Genomic DNA, 20,910 nt, shown 5'->3' on the forward strand with positions numbered 1-20,910 from the left:
CCCAGAATTCTTCAGTCAATATACATGTAGTTCTTAACGGCCACTTGTACAGGCTGGGGAATTCTGGGAGTTGAAGTCCACAAATCTTAACGTTGCCAAGTTTGAAGACTTCTGGTTTACGCCCGTTTATCAATACTGAACCACCTTAAAAGGTGTGGACCTCAACTCCCCAACGGCTGACTAAGGAATTCTGGGAACTGAAGTCCATATCGACTGGTTTGTTTTTTTTTTTTTGAGATTGAGCAGCACTGGTTTAAATGACCGGGGCCGCCAGCACACACGCACGCATGCGCCTGCCTTCCTTTGGTACGCGAATCCTTTCTTAACCCTTTTGTCTGCAGGCGGACTCCATACCGCACACAGCGCTGCAACCGCAACCGCAGAGGAAGCCACGCCCCCTCGTCGGCCCGGGTTCCTCCTCCTCCGCCTCCTCCTCCCCGCCCTCCCGCACGTACACGTGCGCGCGCTGGGTTGAGACTCCCAGGGCAGGAGCGGCGCGGCGACTCCCAGACGTCATGGCGGCCGAGCTGAGCGACATGGCGGAGCCGCCCGCGGTCCTGCCGCCGCCTTCCTCTTCCTCCTCTTCCTCCTCCGCGTCGCCCTCGAGCGGAGACGCTGCCGAAGAGACGGCCGAGAGCGAAGCCGCCTCCGTCTCTTCCTCCTCCACCTCCGCGGCGGGAGTTGAGGCCGAGCCGCCCCCAGCGGCGCTGAACGGCGAAGGGGCAGAAAGCATGTCGGAGCCCAGCCCGGAGAGCGCCAGCCAGACCGGAGACGGCGACGACGAAGAGGAGGAGGACGGCGACGACGAAGAGGAAGACGACGAGGACGAGGAGGAAGACGACGACGCCGAGGACGAAGAGGAGGAGGAGGACGAGGAGGAAGAGGAGGAGGAGGAGGAAGAAGAGGCCGAGGCCGGCAGCAGCTCCGGCTCCTCCAGCGGCTGCTGCACCGACGACACCCGCTCGCTCAGCCCCGGCGGTAGCGAGGCCGACGTCAAGGGCGACTCGGGCGGGGCCGGCGTAGGCACGGGCGGAGGGCCTGACGGCTCCGGCGACGGCGGCAGCAGCGGCGGCGGCGGGGACTCCAGTCAAGCGGCGGCGGCGGCCCCACAAGCGGCGGCGGCGGCGGTGGTATCCGAGGGAGACGCGGGGGGCGGCAGCAGCGGAGGAGCCTCGGCCGGGGCTGACGAGGGCTACGGCACGGGGAGCGGCGGCGGCGGCGGCAGCAGCTCCTGCAGTGCCACGTCGGGCGGCCGCAGGGGCAGCCTGGAAATCTCCTCCGACGGGGAGCCGCTCAGCCGCATGGACTCCGAGGACAGGTCGGTAGCCTGCTGGCGGCGGCCCTCTGGCTCCCTCTGGGGTTGCGGTTCCCCCCCCTCCCTTTACCCGCTTTTGGGGCGTTGTATCCATCCCCATTGGGCGTCCCTCCACTGGCAAGCCCTTTTTAAATGACCCACCTTCTCTCCACCCCCACTTAACTAACATACAACCCCCCCATCTTTTGGCTTTCCGTTGATCCTCCTCTTGTACTCCTATTTCAAACTAGGATGGGTTGGGTTTGAAAGGTTTTTGATTTAAAGTCAAAATCTCCCCCTCGCCCCCCCAATTATAGTTGAATGAGGTGATTCATAGTCTGCCCTCCTTTCCCAACGAGATCCCATTAAAACACCTAAATGGGTGTGCATCGGTGCTGGGAAGTGAGTTTGTGCCATGGATGAACATCAGTTTTGTTTCTGAACAAAAGGGTAGGTGCTGGGTATGTTTTTAGGTTAAGCCTTTTGGTTTTGTGGGTTTTACAGGAGTAACTTCTTAAAATGTAAGTATGTATGTATGTATAATATACATACATACACACACATATATATATGAGGTTTTTTTAGTACATGCGCTCTTAGTTTTTAATGGTGTTTGTATTCAAGTAGAACTGATGTAAATATTAGATGAAAAAGTCATCTGGGTGATTCATACTACTATTTTAACTTAAATCTGTTCTCAGTTTAGTTACTAAAACAATAGCACATTATCCAGTGGGAATTGGATTTCTACAGAAATTGCAAAAGTTTTGATGCTGCTGGGGTTCCCAAAAAGGGTTTCACTAGAAGGGGAAACATGAAATACACCAATGCAAAATATAAAATTACTATTCAGTTGCCCTGCTGCTTCTTTAACATACAGGTTGCGATCAAACATACAGTTTAAAAATAGGTGTAATTCATCCTAAAAATTGCTAGGCTATGTCTGGTTTTGTGTCTTGCCATAGAATCCTATAGAAAGTCATGTTGAATGTGTAGTTTCTGGGAAAGTTCAGGGATAATATACCTAAATTGTGCTTAGTTTTGATAAGTAGTAAGCCGTATCTCTTAAAATTTAAATTTATTTAGGACAGATTCCCCACGTAAAAGTTACTTCCCCATATAAATACAGAATGCAATTTTTTTCTGCAGCGTATAAATATGGGCAGTATAAAACCTTGTCCCCCCCCTTTTTTTTTTTTGCAACTTCAAACACTTTGGAAAAGCTATAAATTGACAACCTCTTCCCACTTCTTCCTGTATGGCTTCAACTTCAGAGCCTTTTTTCTGTCTCTGTGTTTATTAGTGGAAAAGCCCCTAGAAAAACCTGAAAACTTTCACTTCCCATGCCAGAGGGTAGTTTAATTAAAGGAACTGTTGGGAATTTTTCATGACATAAATGATATCATGGAGTTAATAAACTGCATTTTATTTTGAAATAAAGATGGTGTATGTGATTTCTATAGTGCCCATTTCAGAAAGTGACTTTGATTAATCTTCCTGATTAGTTTTGAACATGTTCATTCTGGCATAATAAAAGTTTTCTGTAGAGAATAATTAAAGCACCAGGTGTCAGTGACACTATTATTATTCTACCAGTGATGCAACTAGTGATTTGGAGGTCTGTTACATTTTGTTACCATTATTAATCATTGCTTTTAGATGAAAAAAAACCCAGTCAAGTTAAATATCTATATTACTTCTTCATTTCAGTTTACGTTAATATTGAAAGCAAATTACCAATATGATGTTACATTCTTTTTGGAAAATAGGGAGTCAGTTATGGTGGATTTACATAGATTCACCTATTAAAATTAAGGTAAATATTCGTTAATGAAAAGCAAGTACTGAATGGGCAATGAATCCGATAAAAATGGTTTAGTGTGCTTCATGCTTTTATAAGTGCTAGAGAAAGCAAACTAACATTCACAATGTTGCACTTATCTGTTCTATTTCCTAGACTTTCCTAGGAATTTTGAAAATCACAGGTCCCCTGCATCTGGTCATGCCAGTGTAAGGAAGCCTGGGATAAAAAGTCACAGGGTAAATGTTTAAATTATATGTTTGGAAATTGCCTCAGGATAACCTAATCTACTTCAGTCCCATGTAATGTCCTACTTAAAAGGTGCTTTAGACACAACAGATAGCTAGATAAAGCTTAACATTTATAACTGAAGAAAACACCATTATGACCTATTCTTTGCTTTGCCTTTATCTAACAATTTTTATTTTCATATTGCATGTGGACAGAGCATCATGGACACTCTTCTGTTTTGATACTAATGAGACTGCACATATACAAGCTAAGAACTAAAACTTCATTCTTTGTCAATCCTTAACATTTATTGCTTTTAGGCAGGATAGAAGAAAATTGTAAGTAGTGAAAATGAAGGTTTCTTTGTATAGGCTTTAGAAGATGCAGTTGGATCTGTATTGCTCTTCTTGTTGTTTGGTCTGATGTTTCCTTCTAGGATTTGACCTGATTGCATAACTAAGTTAGGCTCTGAGGTAGTATGATAGTTCATACCAAAGTAATTTGCATGATTTTCTGTATCTAACATGGCCTTTGAATTAATGTTGGAGAAATCAACATGGCAATATAGTAAAGAGTAGTTTGGACCATTTGAATAGGACATTTTATCTGAAATGATTGCTCTTACCATGTCATGTCCCTTTGTCTCAGAAACCACCTTGAATTTTTGGTTTGACTTACATATTTTCTTATAAGATACAATCAGATTAAAAAAATGCAGAACTGAGTCTGAAATGACTATGACTTGCCAGTGTCATTTACTTTAAAAAAAACCAATTACTTTGGTTTGTGATCAAGATGGGGTAGAAATACTTGGAAATCAGATTGGCAGAACTGAGAAGGAGCTTTTGTCTTAATTTTCTTTATGCAAAATTTAGCTTGAATTTAGCTTTCAAACCTTAAGTTCAGGTTTCACAAGATGCAGCAAGAATAGAAGACATCTTTTTTGTCCATCCCAACTCCTAGGTAATTAGGAATGTCATTCTCCTGATTATCTTCTGTATTTAATGACCTGAGCAAAACCTTTTGGTGAAATTTCAGCACTTTTTCAACAAAAGGAAAATAAGATTTGAAAGGTCAGGAGTTGAGTTTGTGAAAGGAATTATTTCAAATATGCCAGTACAATTCATTTACAGTCATTTCTGAGATACTAGAGCCTCTGTTGAGAATTAGTGCCACAGCTTTCTGTAATGATGGACGTGGATGCAGACAATTGTTCAGTGTTTTTTTAAAAAAAAACAAGATTGTTTTTAGCAAGAAAAATCACACGCATCTTCAATATATCTTAAAGCCATGTAAGGCCATGATTATTTATGTGAAGCAAACAGATTCCAGTGTTTGTGCTAATCAGTCCTTTATAAACAAGTTAGTTAAAAGATTGGAAGTTATTATACACTTAAAAGAAGCATATCACAGTTGTAGATCAGTTTAAACACACAAAGCACTTGAATTTGACAGATCAGACACCACCACCACCACCCCCAGTGAAAATCAGTTTTCTACACAGGATTTCTGATCAAGCAAGAGAATCTCTCCCTTGCCCCCTTTAAAAAAAAAACTTTGCTCAAGAGAATTCTCCAGGCTACCAGCAGAGATTTTGGAAAAGTTGGCAGATGGATGCCATTGGTTATAATAGCTGTCAATTGTGATTACCTCCAGGGTCAGCCAACATGTTCCAAGCACCAGGTGCCAGAGAACGAGCATGGAAAAAGGTTGTGAGTAGAATTTCCTGTTTGGAACAGGGTTGGACTGCCCTTGTTTGTAAACTTGCAATAATCATAGCATTATATGGCTTCATTTTAAATGTTAATCATCCATCTGCAGTAAGAGAAAAGTTTGAGAGTGACGAATATTTGCCATATGCATTTATGATATATAGGCTTATACATAGGAACAGATGGGGAAAAAGCTGTTTTGTCATTAACTTCAGGAAGTTGCTTGCACACTCCCCAAAAAGTGAAAGAAATTAAAAAAAACATTTAACAATATACAATAACGATTCCCCTAGTTATATTTTAAAAAACAACACCACCACAACTACTTTAATATGCACATGACTGTTTTGATATTTGTCTTTGCAATGGTTTACAATTCCTGAATAGGGGAAGAATAGAATGATTGATTTGAGCTTTAAGGGTTATAAAGGATGAAGTTTCTGAAGCATTGAATGTTCTAACAAATCTTTGCTCGAGATTTAATAGTTTAGTTAATGTATCCTACTCAACAAAGACAAGCAAGGAGATTGCATGGGAGGGATTATGGAGCCGTTCCCACTGGAGTTCTCCAGCTTTGGACTAGAAATTACCATTAGCCATGTTGGCTTGGAAGATTTATAAATCTCCAAGATCAGATGGAAGACACCTGTTGTATCACTGAGGTCTTGATGCGCTGTCTGTGGGAAGCACTGTGCCCATGAATGCTATGTACTTTAGTCTGATTACTTACATATTTTAAAAATGTAAAAAGGATTCTAATGTTTTGCATTCTCTGAAACTTTTCAGCTTCATTCCTTCAAACATAATGCCTAACCTTTCATTCTGAAGTGAAAAAGAAACATGCACAAAAATGTATAGGCATAATTGGTCAAATTGTATGTTTCTGTGAGGCTTGAGGCAACATCTACATGATTCAAAGTTAAGCATAACATCTTCAAATTTGAATTATCTATTTATTATTTATATACAGATTCAAGATTAAAAAAAAACAGGAATGTGACATTCTTTTCCCTATATATATTCTTTTGGCAAAAATAACAACAGCATTTTCTGTAGCTACCTATGAGATTCCTAATGCTGGTTTTGGAACATTTCCCCATCTTTGCTTTCAGTCTTTAGTTTTAAATTGAATTATTGATTGGAAGTTCTTGAACAGGAAGCACATGCAAGGATTCTTAAGAGTGACCTTATTTCATTTCAGAAACACTGCATCTTAATAAACTTATCACTTTTTTATTGTTCTACTGTAGACAATAGTGCTTCACCTACAAGTCAATCCCATGTTGGATACAGCATGATACTTCAGTTATGAGCTGGCTTTGAAGGCTTTTTCACACTGTTTTAATCAAATAGCTACTTTTCAGTTAAGAGAGTAGAATATTGAAGGCAGTAAGATCTCATTCCAATATTTAGATAATGATAAATTTTACTTTTTCATCTATGGTAGTATAGTTTAGGGTAGCCTTTACTAATTAATACTGTGGTTGATCGTTAGGTTTGCACTTCATTTATATGTGATTCAGTTGTCAAATGAATAAACATCCATTGGTGGGATTCACACAGTAAGCTACCTAAATTGGAGTTAGCTAGTTGTAGCTCAGTGTTTTGGGCAAATGCAACCAATATTCCCCCCCACCCCACCCCTCAAAAAATACCTGGATATTTTAACCAATCACATGATATTAATTCTAATATTTCATTCCAGCTAGCTTGAAACCCTCTTGATGGATTCTTACAGTTTTATTAAGCTTGACTGCATGTGCTTGAGTGGTTTGTGGTTAATAAGGTTAATGTTGGCTTTCCTGGAAGTTGTTTTGTCTACAGTGTTGTAGATAACTAAATCGCATAATTGTTGTTTAAAGTGCATGATTGAAAATTCAGTGAACTCTTGGCAGAATCATTGGAGGGTAGACCTGATGCAGCTGAATAGTACTGTCGTTTTTATGGGGCTCCAGGGCTCAGATAAAATAGTCTTACTCCATTTCTTTTTGCTTTTTGTGAAAATGTGTACTTCCCTGCGCATTTTATTGCCTCCTTGAAACGTCATCTGTTTTTCATCCAAGGCCCGGATTTTCAAGTAGCATTTTCCATATGTTCTTTATAAACACCCTACTCCCCAGCTATGAAACGAATAACAGATTTTCCTGGTCTATTTGAGCTGAAGAAAATGGTATGAAATTCTACCTGTGCTTAATTTCAGATAAAAAAAAAAATTTCCGGAGTCACACGACTATAAACTGGGGAACCGCGCAAGTTTTTAAGAGTTCACCGTAGTGTGGTCTGAATGTCATTTCAAGTGCTTTAGAGCCTTGGAAATCAGTCTTTGAAGAGATGCTTCTTGAGGGCATTATCTTACAATTGCTCGTTTTCTTCTGAGAAGTTTAGTTTAAGGCAATGCCATCAAGAGGCTTCTATTAGACGCCTTGGCTTGTAGCCTGCACTATCCTACAAGTTACTGTCTTGTTTGTGAACTAGTGGGGAGTCTTCTGAAGTTTTACTAACATTGTGAGAAAAAAAATGTATAAATAATGTATTTGTTTCCGTGGGAGGATGCTGTATTCTTGGTTCAAGAGTAATAAGAGGTAATAAATTGAAGTTTGCTCCAGTCATGGTGAGGTTGCATTTGGTTGGGTGAAGAGTTGCCTCTTTTAATACAGATTTTAGCTGCTTTTGCGGGGGAGGATTATCTCCCCCAACAAAAGCATTTATGACTTCTGAGTGCTAATTCCAGTTACATTGTTTAATTGCAACTCTGGTATTACTTCCGGCTATGCTGAAAGTAAAATTATTTAGCGGACTCCACAGAAGGCGGTGTTTGAAACAATTTCAGAAACTTCAGGTGCTCTAGGATCTCACAATGAAAATTGGTTTTCACATGACCACCAGTTGGATTATAGGCAGTCCTCAACTTTACCACAACCGAGACCAAAATTTCCATTCCAACGCAGTTGTGAGTTTTGCCCCATTTTATAACCTTTCGTTACAGATTTTAAGTGGATTGCTGCAATTGTTAAATAAATCAGGTGGGTCATTAAACAAATCCAGCTTCCCTCCCCCACCCTTGACTTGTTGGAAGCTTGCTGGGAAAGTATAAATGGTGATCATATGAACCTGGAACAATGTAGCTTCCTAAATACAATCTTGTTGCTAAATGCCCAAATTGGGGGAATGTTGCATTGGTTGGAAAGTGACAGTCATAAGTCACTTTTTTCAGTGCTGTTGTAACTTCAAACCATCACTATAAATGAATGGTTGGAAGCCAAGGACTACCTGTACTGCAGCCTTTTCCGCCCTAAAGACTACTTCAGTTGGTATAAAAGACAGTGGCTCACTTGTTAACCGGCAAAATGTGGTATGGTCTTGTATTTGTTGCCGGTTGGGTGCAATTCTGGTTATAGTTAAAGTGCTGTTTTTATTAATCTATAAAGATGTCTTGGTGCCTAGGTACTTTTAGGACTTTCTCTTTAATCTGGAACTAACTATCCAATATTAATATCCCAAGAAAAAAAATAATCATTTGTGATATAGCATTTTCATAAAGTCAAGAAGACCAGGGCCAGAAAGAGATGTATTTTTATCATAGCTCCCATGGTGCAGTCTTCTCTTGCAAACTGTGCTTGCTCTGACAGAAACAAGATACAATAATTGATGTAATGGTGATTTTTAAAAAATTTACTACAGAACACTAATTCTTCTGATTCAAATTTGTTCATATGATAGATGTTTCTTACTTCACCGTGAATATTTCATGTTTTATGGGTATAACTGAGAGTTTGATGATTTTTACAGGTTAGATATCTAATAACGTACAGCAGCCAGAGTTTTCATAGGCATCTGGATTATATTAACATATGCTCATTTCAAAACATCTGCATATTTCCCATCATAGTTAAAAATGTTGGATATAATTTATAGCTACTATTACTAAATGGCTTGTGTCCCAAGGTCTACCATCTGTATTATGAGATTTGATAGAGGTGCTCTGCATTTTTAAAGAAAAATATCGTTTATTACTCAGGTTTTATGATTTTTTTCAAGTTCAGGGTGGCAATTTATTATTTGGTTATTTGGGTTGTTTTTTAAGGTGTTAGCAATCTTGATTACTAAAAGCAGGAATATAAATTATTCCAAAAACCTTTCATTTTTTCTAGATTTCTGGAAAATAAATTTGTCTATAGGAATTTTATTTTTTTGACAAGTTAACAGACTTGTTCCTATTTTGACAGCTTATGAAAAACTTCCAGCATGATGAATTATGTGTACATATAAAGATCTTGGATTTATTGCTTTCTAGTGGCTTACAAATCATTTTTTTAAGCTTCCATGTTAGAATTAATGGAGCAAGAGTTAGGAGGAGATCTTTAAAAACATTTTATAATTTCATGTTTACTTTTCAAAATTAAAAACCTGTTTGTCATGCAGCAATAAAAAACCCAGGTACATCTGCCGAAAGACACACTTATTTTATGATTCCTAATACTGGTTCTCTAAAACAGGGGTCTACAAATCTGGCAACTTTAAAAGACTTGTGGCTGAGGAATTCTGGGAGTTGAAGTCCACAAATTCTAAAGTTGCCAAGTTTGGAGACCCCTGCTCTAGAACTAGCAGCATAAGGGCTGAGTTGTGAATTGGGGAAAACTGGCTTGCATGCTGTGTTGTTGCTTCAGAGCCAGGTTAGTGTAAGGTTTGCATCTCTGAAATATGTTTCTATTGGTTGCATTGTAGCTATAGTATACTGAATTCCATAACCATTAATGTAATTGCTAATCTTTGGGGGCTAAATTGTTCCTGAAGGACAGTAGCCTTCATCTTACTCTTTAGGGCACATTCATAAATTGTTTAAATCCTCTCTATGTTGTCTAACCAGTCTTAGCTGCCAAAATTATTTTCTGTATCTTCTGCTTAATTTGCTGTGAAGTTTTTACTGATGTGGATTTCTGGACTGTTCATTAAATTTACTAAAAGAGATTTTGAGCAGTAATGATGAAAGTGACTTCCTTGGAGGACAGAAAAGCATATCTGGAGCAAAGTATATTTATTGTGTTGTCTTTTAATGTAAAAGAGTTGCAATAGTCTTATTTCAAGCATTTAAAGCAAACATAGCACAGTACAAAAATAAAACTTAAAACTTGGAAACTCCCTGAAAGTTTCCAGTTTTAGATAAATACACATGAGGAAAAAGGAAAATGGGGATCAACGAAGACAATGAACAGTGGGGATATGAGCACATGCATGTTTAAATGGAAATAGGTACATACTAGCTTATAAGATATTTTATAAGGTGAGAAAGATACCATGAATAATTACACAATGCTTTTAGAACTTTCCATTTTTTTAGCCATTTGTTGTAAACTGAATATTGGATAAAGTTCAAACACAGCTTTCTTGATATGAATCAATTAAATTTGTTTTTACAGAAAGTTTTGTCCTTTGCTAAAAAAAATAATAGGTGAATACATATAAGGAGAACTAATTCTGAATTCACAACAAATTGAACAAAACAATACGTGCGATAATCAAGATGGCTGTGTTCTGTTGGAACAAAGCCTGAAGTACCTCGGAGGGTTTCCAGCTTCAAAACAAATCTCTTGGAACATGCACATTTTTTTTCAAGCTGAGAACACTTGAAAAGGCCTGTTCCAGGAGAAAAATGGCACATTTCAGGTTGCTTTCTTTGACCGGAAAACTTGAGATGCTGCCACTCAGACAGCCAACTTTTGTTCTGAAGTGGGGATGCAGAAATTTGTTTTGAGCTTGACATGCTTGTACATCCCAGGCCTTAGAAGAGCTTTTGGGGGAGGGAGGTGAATTCACAAAGATTAATCTGGCAAGCAAGAATGTTCATTAGCAGATGGATTAGTTGTTAGGCAGACAATCCTGACGGAGCTCTTCCGAAGGATTTCTCCCCCTCCCCCAACTAGTTGAGAGAACATAGGAATGTTTATGTTGCCTTGATTAGGTTGCTGGTTTTAATTTTTGTGTGGATATTATAATTAGTATTGTTAAGAATTAGAAATCCTTGACAGTCATTGCAAGGTCACCCAGGACTTCTTGTTGAATGATGAGAATCTAAGTTCCTGCTTTATAGCCTTACCTTAAGTGATTACTAAAATGTTGGCTGAGGCTAGTATTTTTCAGAAGCGCTGCACAAATTCCAGGAATAATTTCTAAGATTGTAAATTGGAAAGTCCCATTTAGTAATAACAGGATTGGGCCCTGGTTAGTACTTTGATGTGAGACCTCCAGGAAATACATTGCCTAGACTGGAAATCCCAACCCCACATACCCCAATAGACACGCATGCATATAAGTTTATGGGACGCATGAGAAGGAGGCAGTGGCAAAATACTTTAAATTGTTTGCCAAGAACACGACCCAGATATTTCCATGAAGCCATAAGCAATCAAGCTAAACTCAAAAGAAACCTTGACATTGTTGAAGTTGAATGTGATTTCTCTGGTCTTTGAAGTTTCGTAAAGAAACATTTGAAGATCATAACGGTTTGGCTGAAGGAAGGTCTTAAGAGATGTTAAAGAAAAAAATGATTTTTTACAAAAAAAAATACAATAAATCTCATTCTGATAAAACTGAGACAGAAGTTATAATTAATAGAACAACTTTCTATTTCACTTGCAGTTTTACTAAAAAGTTAATGCATATATTTCAAGAATTCATGATTTCTTTTCCAAAATAGCAAGATCATAAAAATATGTTTTTATAAAGGCATTTAAAATTGGGCATTGCAAATTAAATAGACAGTACTGTCTTTAACATCATTAAATCCAGTAGAAGACCAACAGTGCAACCTAGAGCCATGGTGGTACAGTGGTTAGAATGCAGTATTGCAGGCTAATTCTGCCGACTGTCAGCAGTTTGATTCTGAACAGCTCAAGGTTGACTCATTCTTCCAAGGTTGATAAAATGAGGACCTAGATTGGTGGGGTAATATGCTGACTCTGTAAACCGCTTAGAGAGGACTGTAGAGCACTATGAAGCAGTAAGCATTATTGCTATTGGTATCCAGTTTAAAATAAAGAGTAACAATGTATACCTCAACTTCTGTTGAAGAAGACAGCTTATTCCATCAAAGAAAGGAAGTTCATTGGGACACCTACAACATCTCTTATTTTTCTTGAATCCTTGTTTTAGTTGAATGAGGCTTCAACTTTGAACATTGGTATATTTTAATAATTTAAGTCAAGATAGAGAAAGCCTCACTCTCTCAACATCACTGAGTGTCTTATCACTCCCCTACGTGTGCCCAATGCTGGAAGCATTTTAATTCAGAAGCACTTCTATTGCTTCCTCAAGTGTACATGTGCCTGGAGGGTATTGAATAGCTTCTTGGCTTTTTGCTGCTGTAAGACTTTTTGCTACAGAGGGCTGGAAGGCATCTGTTTTGTTTGTTACTTTTACTCTGTCTTTAGGTCAAGGGTCTTCAAACTTGGCAAGTTTAAGACTTATGGAATTCAACTCTTATGGAATTCAACTGAGCTAAACACGACTAGAGGAGGAATTCTGGGAGTTGAAGACCACAAGTCTTAAAGCTGTCAAGTTTGAAGAGTCCTGATTTAGGTCTTTGGAGCCTGTGATTAACTTGCTGGATCAAGCCTGTGATTAACTTGCTGGATCAAGCTATAAAATGTTCATGTTAGAAACTTGATAAGGTTTCCCCACATGCACTTCTGCAATCTTCTGATGGATTGTAAAAGGCTATTGAGAAAAATTGGTCATTATGAGGTAAAAATGTAGATTTTAAAGGTAAATTAAACACTACTTGTATAGAGTAAACACTAACATAGATTGAATAGGAATGAATGAAGCATAATAATATTATCTTTTCTACTTACTTTAGGAATTGTTCAGTTTCATTGGCACCTAAGATGTTAAATATCTTCCAGACCAGTTAAAGTCCCCATGAGAAAGTTGCTGCTTCCTTTAAACATAACATGTTTAAAGTATAATTGATTCATAAATATTTATTCTGTAAAGTTTATCAGTAATGTTAAAATTTTGTGCCTCTTTTTGGAGAAGTGCATTGGAGATCTATGTAATTTTCTTGACAACTATTTTTTGGAAGTGATTTGCCAATTCCTTCTTCCTAGGACTCAGAAAGAGCAGTTGACTCAAGTAATCCAACTGACATCATGCCTAAAGCAGGACGAGAATTTATGGTCTTCTGATTTTTATCCTGGTGGCTTTGAATGCTCTAACACACTGGTTGGACAAGATATAAATGTATTTAACCATGTACTTGGCAAAATTGTCCCTCTATTGAAAATATATTAATTATTTTTCCCTCTTCTTGCAGCATAAGCAGTACCATAATGGATGTAGACAGTACAATTTCCAGTGGACGTTCAACTCCAGTCATGATGAATGGACAGGGAGTGACGACTTCATCTGCAAAAAGTATTGCTTATAACTGCTGCTGGGACCAGTGCCACTCTTGTTTCAACTCCAGTCCGGATCTGGCAGATCACATTCGGTCCATACACGTAGATGGTCAGCGAGGAGGGGTTGGTGTTTTTTTTTTAAATTGTCTATTCTAACATCTGTGTGTTAAACCAGAAACCAAGCATGTTTAATGGAAAAAAGTACCGTGTTGTAATGTGTACTTTTAAAACCAATCAAAAAAGCTTAAAACTGTTACAATCAAGTTATTTCAAGAGTGGGAACTAAAATAGACTTGAAATACAAATTATAAGGAATACTGAATGATGGGACAATGATACCCCATGTACAAAGGAAAGCATTGTATTCCAGATGTTTACTGTCATAGACAAAAGTGAGCTGAAGAAAAGGTGAACAACCACAGGTGGAACAGGTGAGAATACAGAGACAGATACAGTTCTTAATTTAGTAGAATATTGGGAAATACATGATTGTTCTAAAGGCGTGATAGAAAAAAATAGACTTTGAGATAATGCCAAATAAAAGCAAAGCCGAAACAATCATTCAATGCATGTTTCCAAATAGAGGAGCAGGAGCTGTCAGATAGATTTTTAGTGGTAAAATAGGATGAATAAAGATTAGAGATAGGAATGATCTGCCTGTGAAAGTGGATGTTAGGGCTTTGCAATGCCTTCAAAAGGAGTGATGGCACAAAACATGTCAGCATCAGAAGGAATCCATCCTTGAAAATCTAAAGCACCTTTGGTTGGAAGACTGTATATAATGGTATCCAATTCTCCAGTTGTTCCCATCTGTATGTATACAGGAAACACTTAGTTGGGATTTCAGAATCACCTCTAAAGTGGCTCTGCACATTCAAAGGTGGAGAAAGACTTCACTGAGCCTTCTGGGGAACTTTTAAGGATAGGCCCTTTGATCCAACATGCTTTGTGATTGCCTTTGAATGCTTCGTCTGTCCCAAGACAATATAAAGGACAGCAAGACTAAGGGGGATTTTGAAGATGAGAGATTTTCGTTTGCAGATAGTGGAAGTTTTAAAGTCTGCATTTATATGGAAGACTCAGAAATTGGAAGAGCACAGATTCTCTTAAGAGAAATACAGCTAGTCCTTGACTTACAACCATCCATTTAGTGGTCATTCAAAGTTATAGTGTCACTGAAAAAAGTGAATTATGACTGTTTTCGCACTTACGACTCTTGCAGCATCCCCATAGTCACATGATCAAAATTCAGATGCTTGGCAACTGGGCTTTGTGATGGTCACAGTGTCCCTGGGCTCATGTGATCCCCTTTTGCAAACTTCCGACAAGCCAAGTCAATGGGGAAGCCAGATTCACTTAACAACCTTGTTATTAACCATTGCAATGATTCTCGGTGGCGAGAAAGATGGCAAAATAGGGCAAAACTCAGTTAACAACTATCTCACCAAGCAACAGAAATTTTAGGCTCAATTGTGGTCGTAAGTCAAGGACTATCCATATTCCTTGTTTTTGAAGTAATGAAATTGGTTTGGAGGAGTTGGAAAGTTGGGGAAGAAGGAATGAGTTGTGAAGAAGATGGTCTAATTGTCTGATGATTTTCTAGATCCTATCCTTAAGTCAGCGAAAGAAAACCATGTTTCACATTTTTGAGGTCTTATGCAATATAGTGCTAGTTGTGACAGTAAATAATTTAACTGAAGGGTGTGTTACATCAAACTTCATCTAGGTCCAAATTTTGCACTTTCTTTTGAATTACTTGGTTACCCAAATCAAGTCAAATTCGAAAAAGATGTAATACACGCCTATCAGTGGCTTCATTTGATACAATTCAGATTTAAATTGCTAGCCTTCTTATTGTGTGTTTTCCATAAGTTAGGATAGAATTGACAACCTGATATATTTTCCTTCTAATTAGTTGCAATAAATTTTTCATAGGAAATGCACATTATATATTTGAGCATCTGATTCTTTCAACACAGAATCATGACTAGGCTCTAAGATGGCCTTCAACTTGTCAAGCGGGGGAACAAATCACACTGTAATTTATGAGGAGCTGCTTTGGTGTGTTGTACTTCAGTTGGAGCAGCAGCTACTTAGCAATACTGTTCATTCCAAAGCAAATTAAACAATTTTTCAGTTTTGGCATATTACAAGCAAAACCATGCGGCCATGCCAAGTACTATTCTAGGAGCAAGCGGTGGGAATGTGCCTTTTCTGCCGTTCCTTCTTTGTCCTTGTTCGACTTAGCAAATAATCTCATGTGTACCCTTTCTAATCATTGTTTTTAAAGGCATAAAGATGCTGCTGCCTTTGGGGATGTTTCAAATGGGGTTGTTGCCCACTTTTAACTGTCCCACGCTGTCTCCAAAAGAGACTTTGTTGGCCTAAATTGGATTTCACTGAAGGGTAGAAATTGAAACAGACTCGTATAGTTGACTTAAATGAAACAATAGTTTAAAACTCAGATTCAACTACTGTAGAGTTGACTCAGAATGTGTTGGCAGTGACCAGATTGCATGTACTGGGTCCCATCAGTTAAACAGGGTTGTAAAAGTGGCTCTCCACCTGGAAGATCAAACTAAGAAATTTAACTACTTAGGAAGGAAAGAAAATTATTTTCATTGAAATTAGCTATAATAGGAGAACCTTGTAAGACTGATTGTGCTATACCTCCTCTTCCATCCAGGTCATTTTGGGTACTCCCTCTATATTTGTTCTGACCCAAGCCTTATTCCAATTAAACAAACACAAACTGTTTATAAAAGCAAACCTTTTTTAATGCGGCTCTGGGAAATCTTTGCATTCCCAGCCAAGAGTCATTTAAACCTAATTGTCCGAGATAAAAGCAAGTCCTTTCAAGATTGTAAAATGCTGCCAAGAACAGAAGTCTAATTACAGATAAATAACAACCAACAGAAGTTTCAAAACAAAACCGGAGTTCGTAGGGCTTCAACGCGGACTCAAAAGTCTAAAGAACTTCTTTGCTTCCTGCAAAGAACACATCCCCGAGGGCTGGTTTTTATCCCTTGTGGGCAGGGCAATCACCTTCCAGCCTTACTCCCGAGTTGCCCTTGCTACTTCAGCTGCTCTCTCCTTCGAGCAGCCCTGCACACACTGGGCACAGGCTCCCTGGGGTCCTCTGCTTCACTGCTGCCAGACTCCCAAAAGCTCCAAAGGCAGCACCCCACTCTAATAGTCCTGGCCCATCCCTGCGTCCGACGCAGGACCCTCGTCCAAGTCCTCGCCAGTCTCCTTGACTGGTTTCCTTTCGTCCTCGCTGTCAGAGACCTCTGCCGTCTGCACCTCCTGCTGGCGAGCCACAACAATATTCCATTTTTGCTACTACACCTGCCCAATGGCATGATATCCCCTCCTCAAATCATAAGGTCCTAATCCTGCCAGCCTTTAGAAAGCCTTAAAGATCCTTGAAGTTCAAGCATAAGGACATTCTGTGACCCATTTTTAACGTTCTAAATGTGATCTGCCTCCAGCATGATATGCTTTAATTTCTGTTGTCTTTTTATGGTGTTTTGTTTTTTTCTTAACCCAAGAGTTGCACATTGAAAGGATGGTCATACAGATTTTCAAATTACAAATAACATTCTATCCTTCAGGGCATTATTTACCAAAGACTTATTGGAGTTCCCAGTGTAGGGAATAAAAAGCTCAAAAGAGAAAGTGAAAGAGCCTGGAAGTGGGCCTTCCTTGTGGGGCCTCTTTTGGACTTGATTGCTACTGCTTCCATGACCACCTGGAAGTTCTTAAAAGCTTGGCTGTCCTGGAAGGTTTGGGAGGATTTGATACAGTTCTCAGTGCCAGAGGAGTGTTATTTTAATGTTTTAAACTGTAATGATGTGTTTTATTTCTTGGTTTATTGCGCGGGCTGCGGTTATTGCTTTTCCATACTTCTTTGAGTCACTTCGGCTGAGGCAGGTTGCAAATCTATAAGTAAATAAAAGTATACTAATAAACCCCATGTAGGAACCAATTTTTGAAGTAATCACGTTGCGGTGTCCTTGTAAAATAATCCTTAGCGCAAGAGCCAGATTGTGGTTTCTGAAAGAAGGTGGAAGCAAAATCATCATGGCTGGTGAATGGGGCTGAGCTGCTTCTTCCCTTAGCAGTTTGTATTTGATCCCCTGACCAAAAGCAGGGATAACCTCATAATTCCCTTCACCGCTGCTCTTACCTGGATGATAAAGTTCAGCTAATTAATGGAACTATTACAGTTTCATTAGCTGCATATAGAGGTAGTCCTTGATTTGTCACCACTTAGTCACTGTTTACTGTTTTAACATTTTATTTATAAAATATTATTTATAAAATATTATAAAATACAAAAGTAAATAGAAAAGCAATGGGGAGGAAAAGGGAACAGAAGTGAGGAAGTACAGGAAAAGAAAAAGAAACATTGACTTTCGACATTCTGTTGCAGTAAAATAAGGCATTAACATCAACTCACAACTTTCTGCTTTTTTCATAATAATATGAACAAGCTGTTTCTGAAAAGATCTATCAATTACTCAGTAAAACCCAAAATCAAAGTTTCATTCTTTTCCACTTCAAGCACGAATACTTACGTTCTTTTCTTTAACCAAAGTAGTCAATTTTACCATTTTAGCCAACTCCCATCAACTTCTGCAACCATAGTAGGAATCGAAGTGTCCTTCCACTTTTGTGCATACAATAGTCTTGCTGCTGTCAACATATATATAGCAGGGGTCCCCAAACTTGGCAACTTTAAGACTTGTGGACTTCATCTCCCAGAATTCTCCAGCCAGCTATGCTTGCCAAGTTTGGAAACCTCTGGTATATAGTAACAAAGTTCCAAGTTTTTTTTCCCCAGTTCTTTTTCCATTAGGCCCAAAAGGAAAAGTTCTGGTTTTTCATTTAGTGACTGTTTGAAGTTAAATGACACTGAAAAAGTGACTTATGACCACTTTTCCCACTTTTGCAGCATCCCCATGGTCACGTGATCAAAATTCAGGTGCTTGGCAACTGGCATATGTTTATGACAATTGCAGTGTCTTGGGGTTGTGTGATTGCCTTTTGTAACCTTCCCAGCCAGCTTCCGACCAGCAAAATCAATAGAGGAAGCCAGATTCACTTAACAACTGCAGTGATTCTCTTAACAGCTGTGGAAATCGGGTCATAAGATGGGGCACAGCTCAACAACTGTCTTGCTTAACAAGAGAAATTTTGGGCTTCTTTGAAGGGTATAAGTCAAGGATTATCTGTTATAATTACACCATTATAACATGGGCATAAATTGGATTCTAAACATGTAAGTTGAACAGCAATGTAGAATTCATTGGTTTTACCAATGAAAAAATATTTTTGCTCATACTGCACTACTGCAAAAGGGTGTTTTTTTAGTGATTGTTAACTCATGTATTATATATGTAATATGTGGAGAGGAATTGTATGCTTTACTGAAGTAGGCATATTGCATCAGATATATATCTGATCTAGTGGTGACATTCTACCAGTTCGGCCTGGTTCTGGCGAGCCAGTAGCAGCAATGAGCAGCAGAGACTGAACCAATTCTCTCTGCTGGCTCTGCTGTTGGGCCCACCCGCCCACCTGGGCTCCCATGCTCACCTTTATCTGCTGAATTTGAAGTGCAGCTGCTTTGCGCAGCACAGAAGAGTGCTGTGCGGCAGCTACTGAAGTGACCGGGATCATGCAGGCTTGCAGGAGGCGAGTTAGAATGCTCTGCGTCTGTGCAAAGTGCATGTTTGGCACACACGTGCACACAAAGTGTGCCCACCAAGCCACGCCGCTGGCAAAAATATTTGAATCCCACCACTGATCTGATCCATTAATTAAACACATTTGCCCTTGTGTTGTTTGGCAAATTCCTTGTGGGTTATTTTAAAGAGGTATTTTATTAATAACTGTCTTAACAGAACAATTTGCATTGTTATCATAAGAGTCCACAAGGTTCATCTGACTTACTAACCAGATTTTTTATTCGACCTATCTATCTCCATCTTTCCAAGTATCCTTTTAAGACTTGCGAAAGAGGTGGGCCTCTCTTTTCATTACAATATAGGGAAGAAATCCGTGTTACCCTCTCAAAACCAACTGAGAAGTCAACATTTGAGGCCACTGATGATGTCCGTGGTTAATTTAAAATATCTCATTATTTGAGATACAGATAAAGTTAAGGCAAAAAGTCATGATTGAAGTATATTTTAAATGGATATTTTTTGTGAAATTTAAGTGAAGTGAAATTTAATTTGCTCCTTCCATACATTTCCACAAATTGTCTAGGATTTTGGTCTCTTATCAGCCACAAGGCAATCTATTTCCTACATTCTGAAATATGTGGAGTTGAAAAAGTGACAAAAGAGGCACTTATAATGACCAACTGATAGCAGCCACCTATAGCTGCACAGCTATTAGGACAACAGTTTCCCATGGTATCTGTGATAGATTAAGGAGGCCAACACTAGAGAAATTCTTCCAAGTATCTAGGCTACATGAAATGCCAAGTCAAATAACCATTTGGACAATGCCCAAGTAACTTCTCAAACAGGCAGCAAATCTGGGGATGTTGGCACAATTTTCTAAAGACAGAGATAAGTATTTTGGTTAGGTTCTTAAATAGTCATGACTCAATCCATCCTTTCTGAATTTCACGTTTCAAGTGGTCCTCTTAGATTGGTAACTTCACAGAACTGAGTTAGCTATTTCAGCTGTATATTCATTGTGTGATGATTCTTGGCAATTACTGTTCTCTTTGAATTTAGAAACACCTTTTCATTTCTCATTTTTTGTACAGTTGATTCTGTTTAAAAGAAAACTAGACAACTTCTCTTAACATGCTAAGGCATTGCTACCAGTAGTAAGACCCAGTCATTAAATGTGCTAAAAGCAAAAGTTCTTTACAGAAATATGTACACTGCTCAAAAATAAGACATCCTGGATCTGAATGAATGAAATATTCTTATTAAATACTTTGTTCATTACATAGCTGAATGTGCTGACAACAAACTCACACAAAAATTATCAATGGAAATTAAATTTAGCAACCCATGGAGGCCTGGATTTGGAGTTACACTCAAAATTAAAGTGGAAAAAAAACACTACAGGCTGATCCAACTTTGATGTAATGTCCTTAAAACAAGTCAAAATGAGGCTCAGTAGTGTGTGTGGCTTCCACGTGCCTGTATGACCTCCCTACAATGCCTGGGCATGCTCCTGGTGAGGTGGCAGATGGTCTCCTGAGGGATCTCCTCCCACACCAGGACTAAGCATCCCCCAACTCCTGGACAGTCTGTGGTGCATCGTGGCGTTGGTGGATGGAGCAAGACATGATGTCCCAGATGTGCTCAATTGGATTCAGGTCTGGGGAATGAGCGGGCCAGTCCATAGCATCAATGACTTCGTCTTGCAGGAACTGCTGACACACTCCAGCCACATGAAGTCTAGCATTGTCTTGCATTAGGAGGAACCCAGGGCCAACCGCAC

At 39.1% G+C, this 20,910-nt stretch overlaps 1 protein-coding gene across 8 annotated transcripts in view; it reads left to right on the plus strand.

The window, feature by feature from the left end:
* The first annotated feature begins 443 nt into the window (after positions 1 to 443).
* The window catches only part of AEBP2 (AE binding protein 2), a 47,243-nt gene continuing 26,776 nt past the window's right edge, over positions 444 to 20,910 (plus strand). For 2 of the 8 annotated variants that reach the window (XM_087935206.1, XM_087935210.1), the window contains exons 1-3: positions 444 to 1,318; positions 13,350 to 13,557; positions 18,392 to 18,421. In XM_087935206.1, coding sequence (XP_087791332.1) covers positions 516 to 1,318; positions 13,350 to 13,557; positions 18,392 to 18,421 — 1,041 coding nt within the window. In that variant the 5' untranslated portion in view covers positions 444 to 515. The remainder of the gene's footprint in view (positions 1,319 to 13,349; positions 13,558 to 18,391; positions 18,422 to 20,910) is intronic. The other 6 variants (XM_087935207.1, XM_087935211.1, XM_087935208.1 and 3 more) reach the window with 3 other exon arrangements.

This window comes from Pseudonaja textilis, chromosome 5, assembly GCF_049901715.1.
Source record: "Pseudonaja textilis isolate UNSWEBS1 chromosome 5, rPseTex1.2, whole genome shotgun sequence".
Taxonomy (NCBI): Eukaryota; Metazoa; Chordata; class Lepidosauria; order Squamata; family Elapidae; genus Pseudonaja; species Pseudonaja textilis.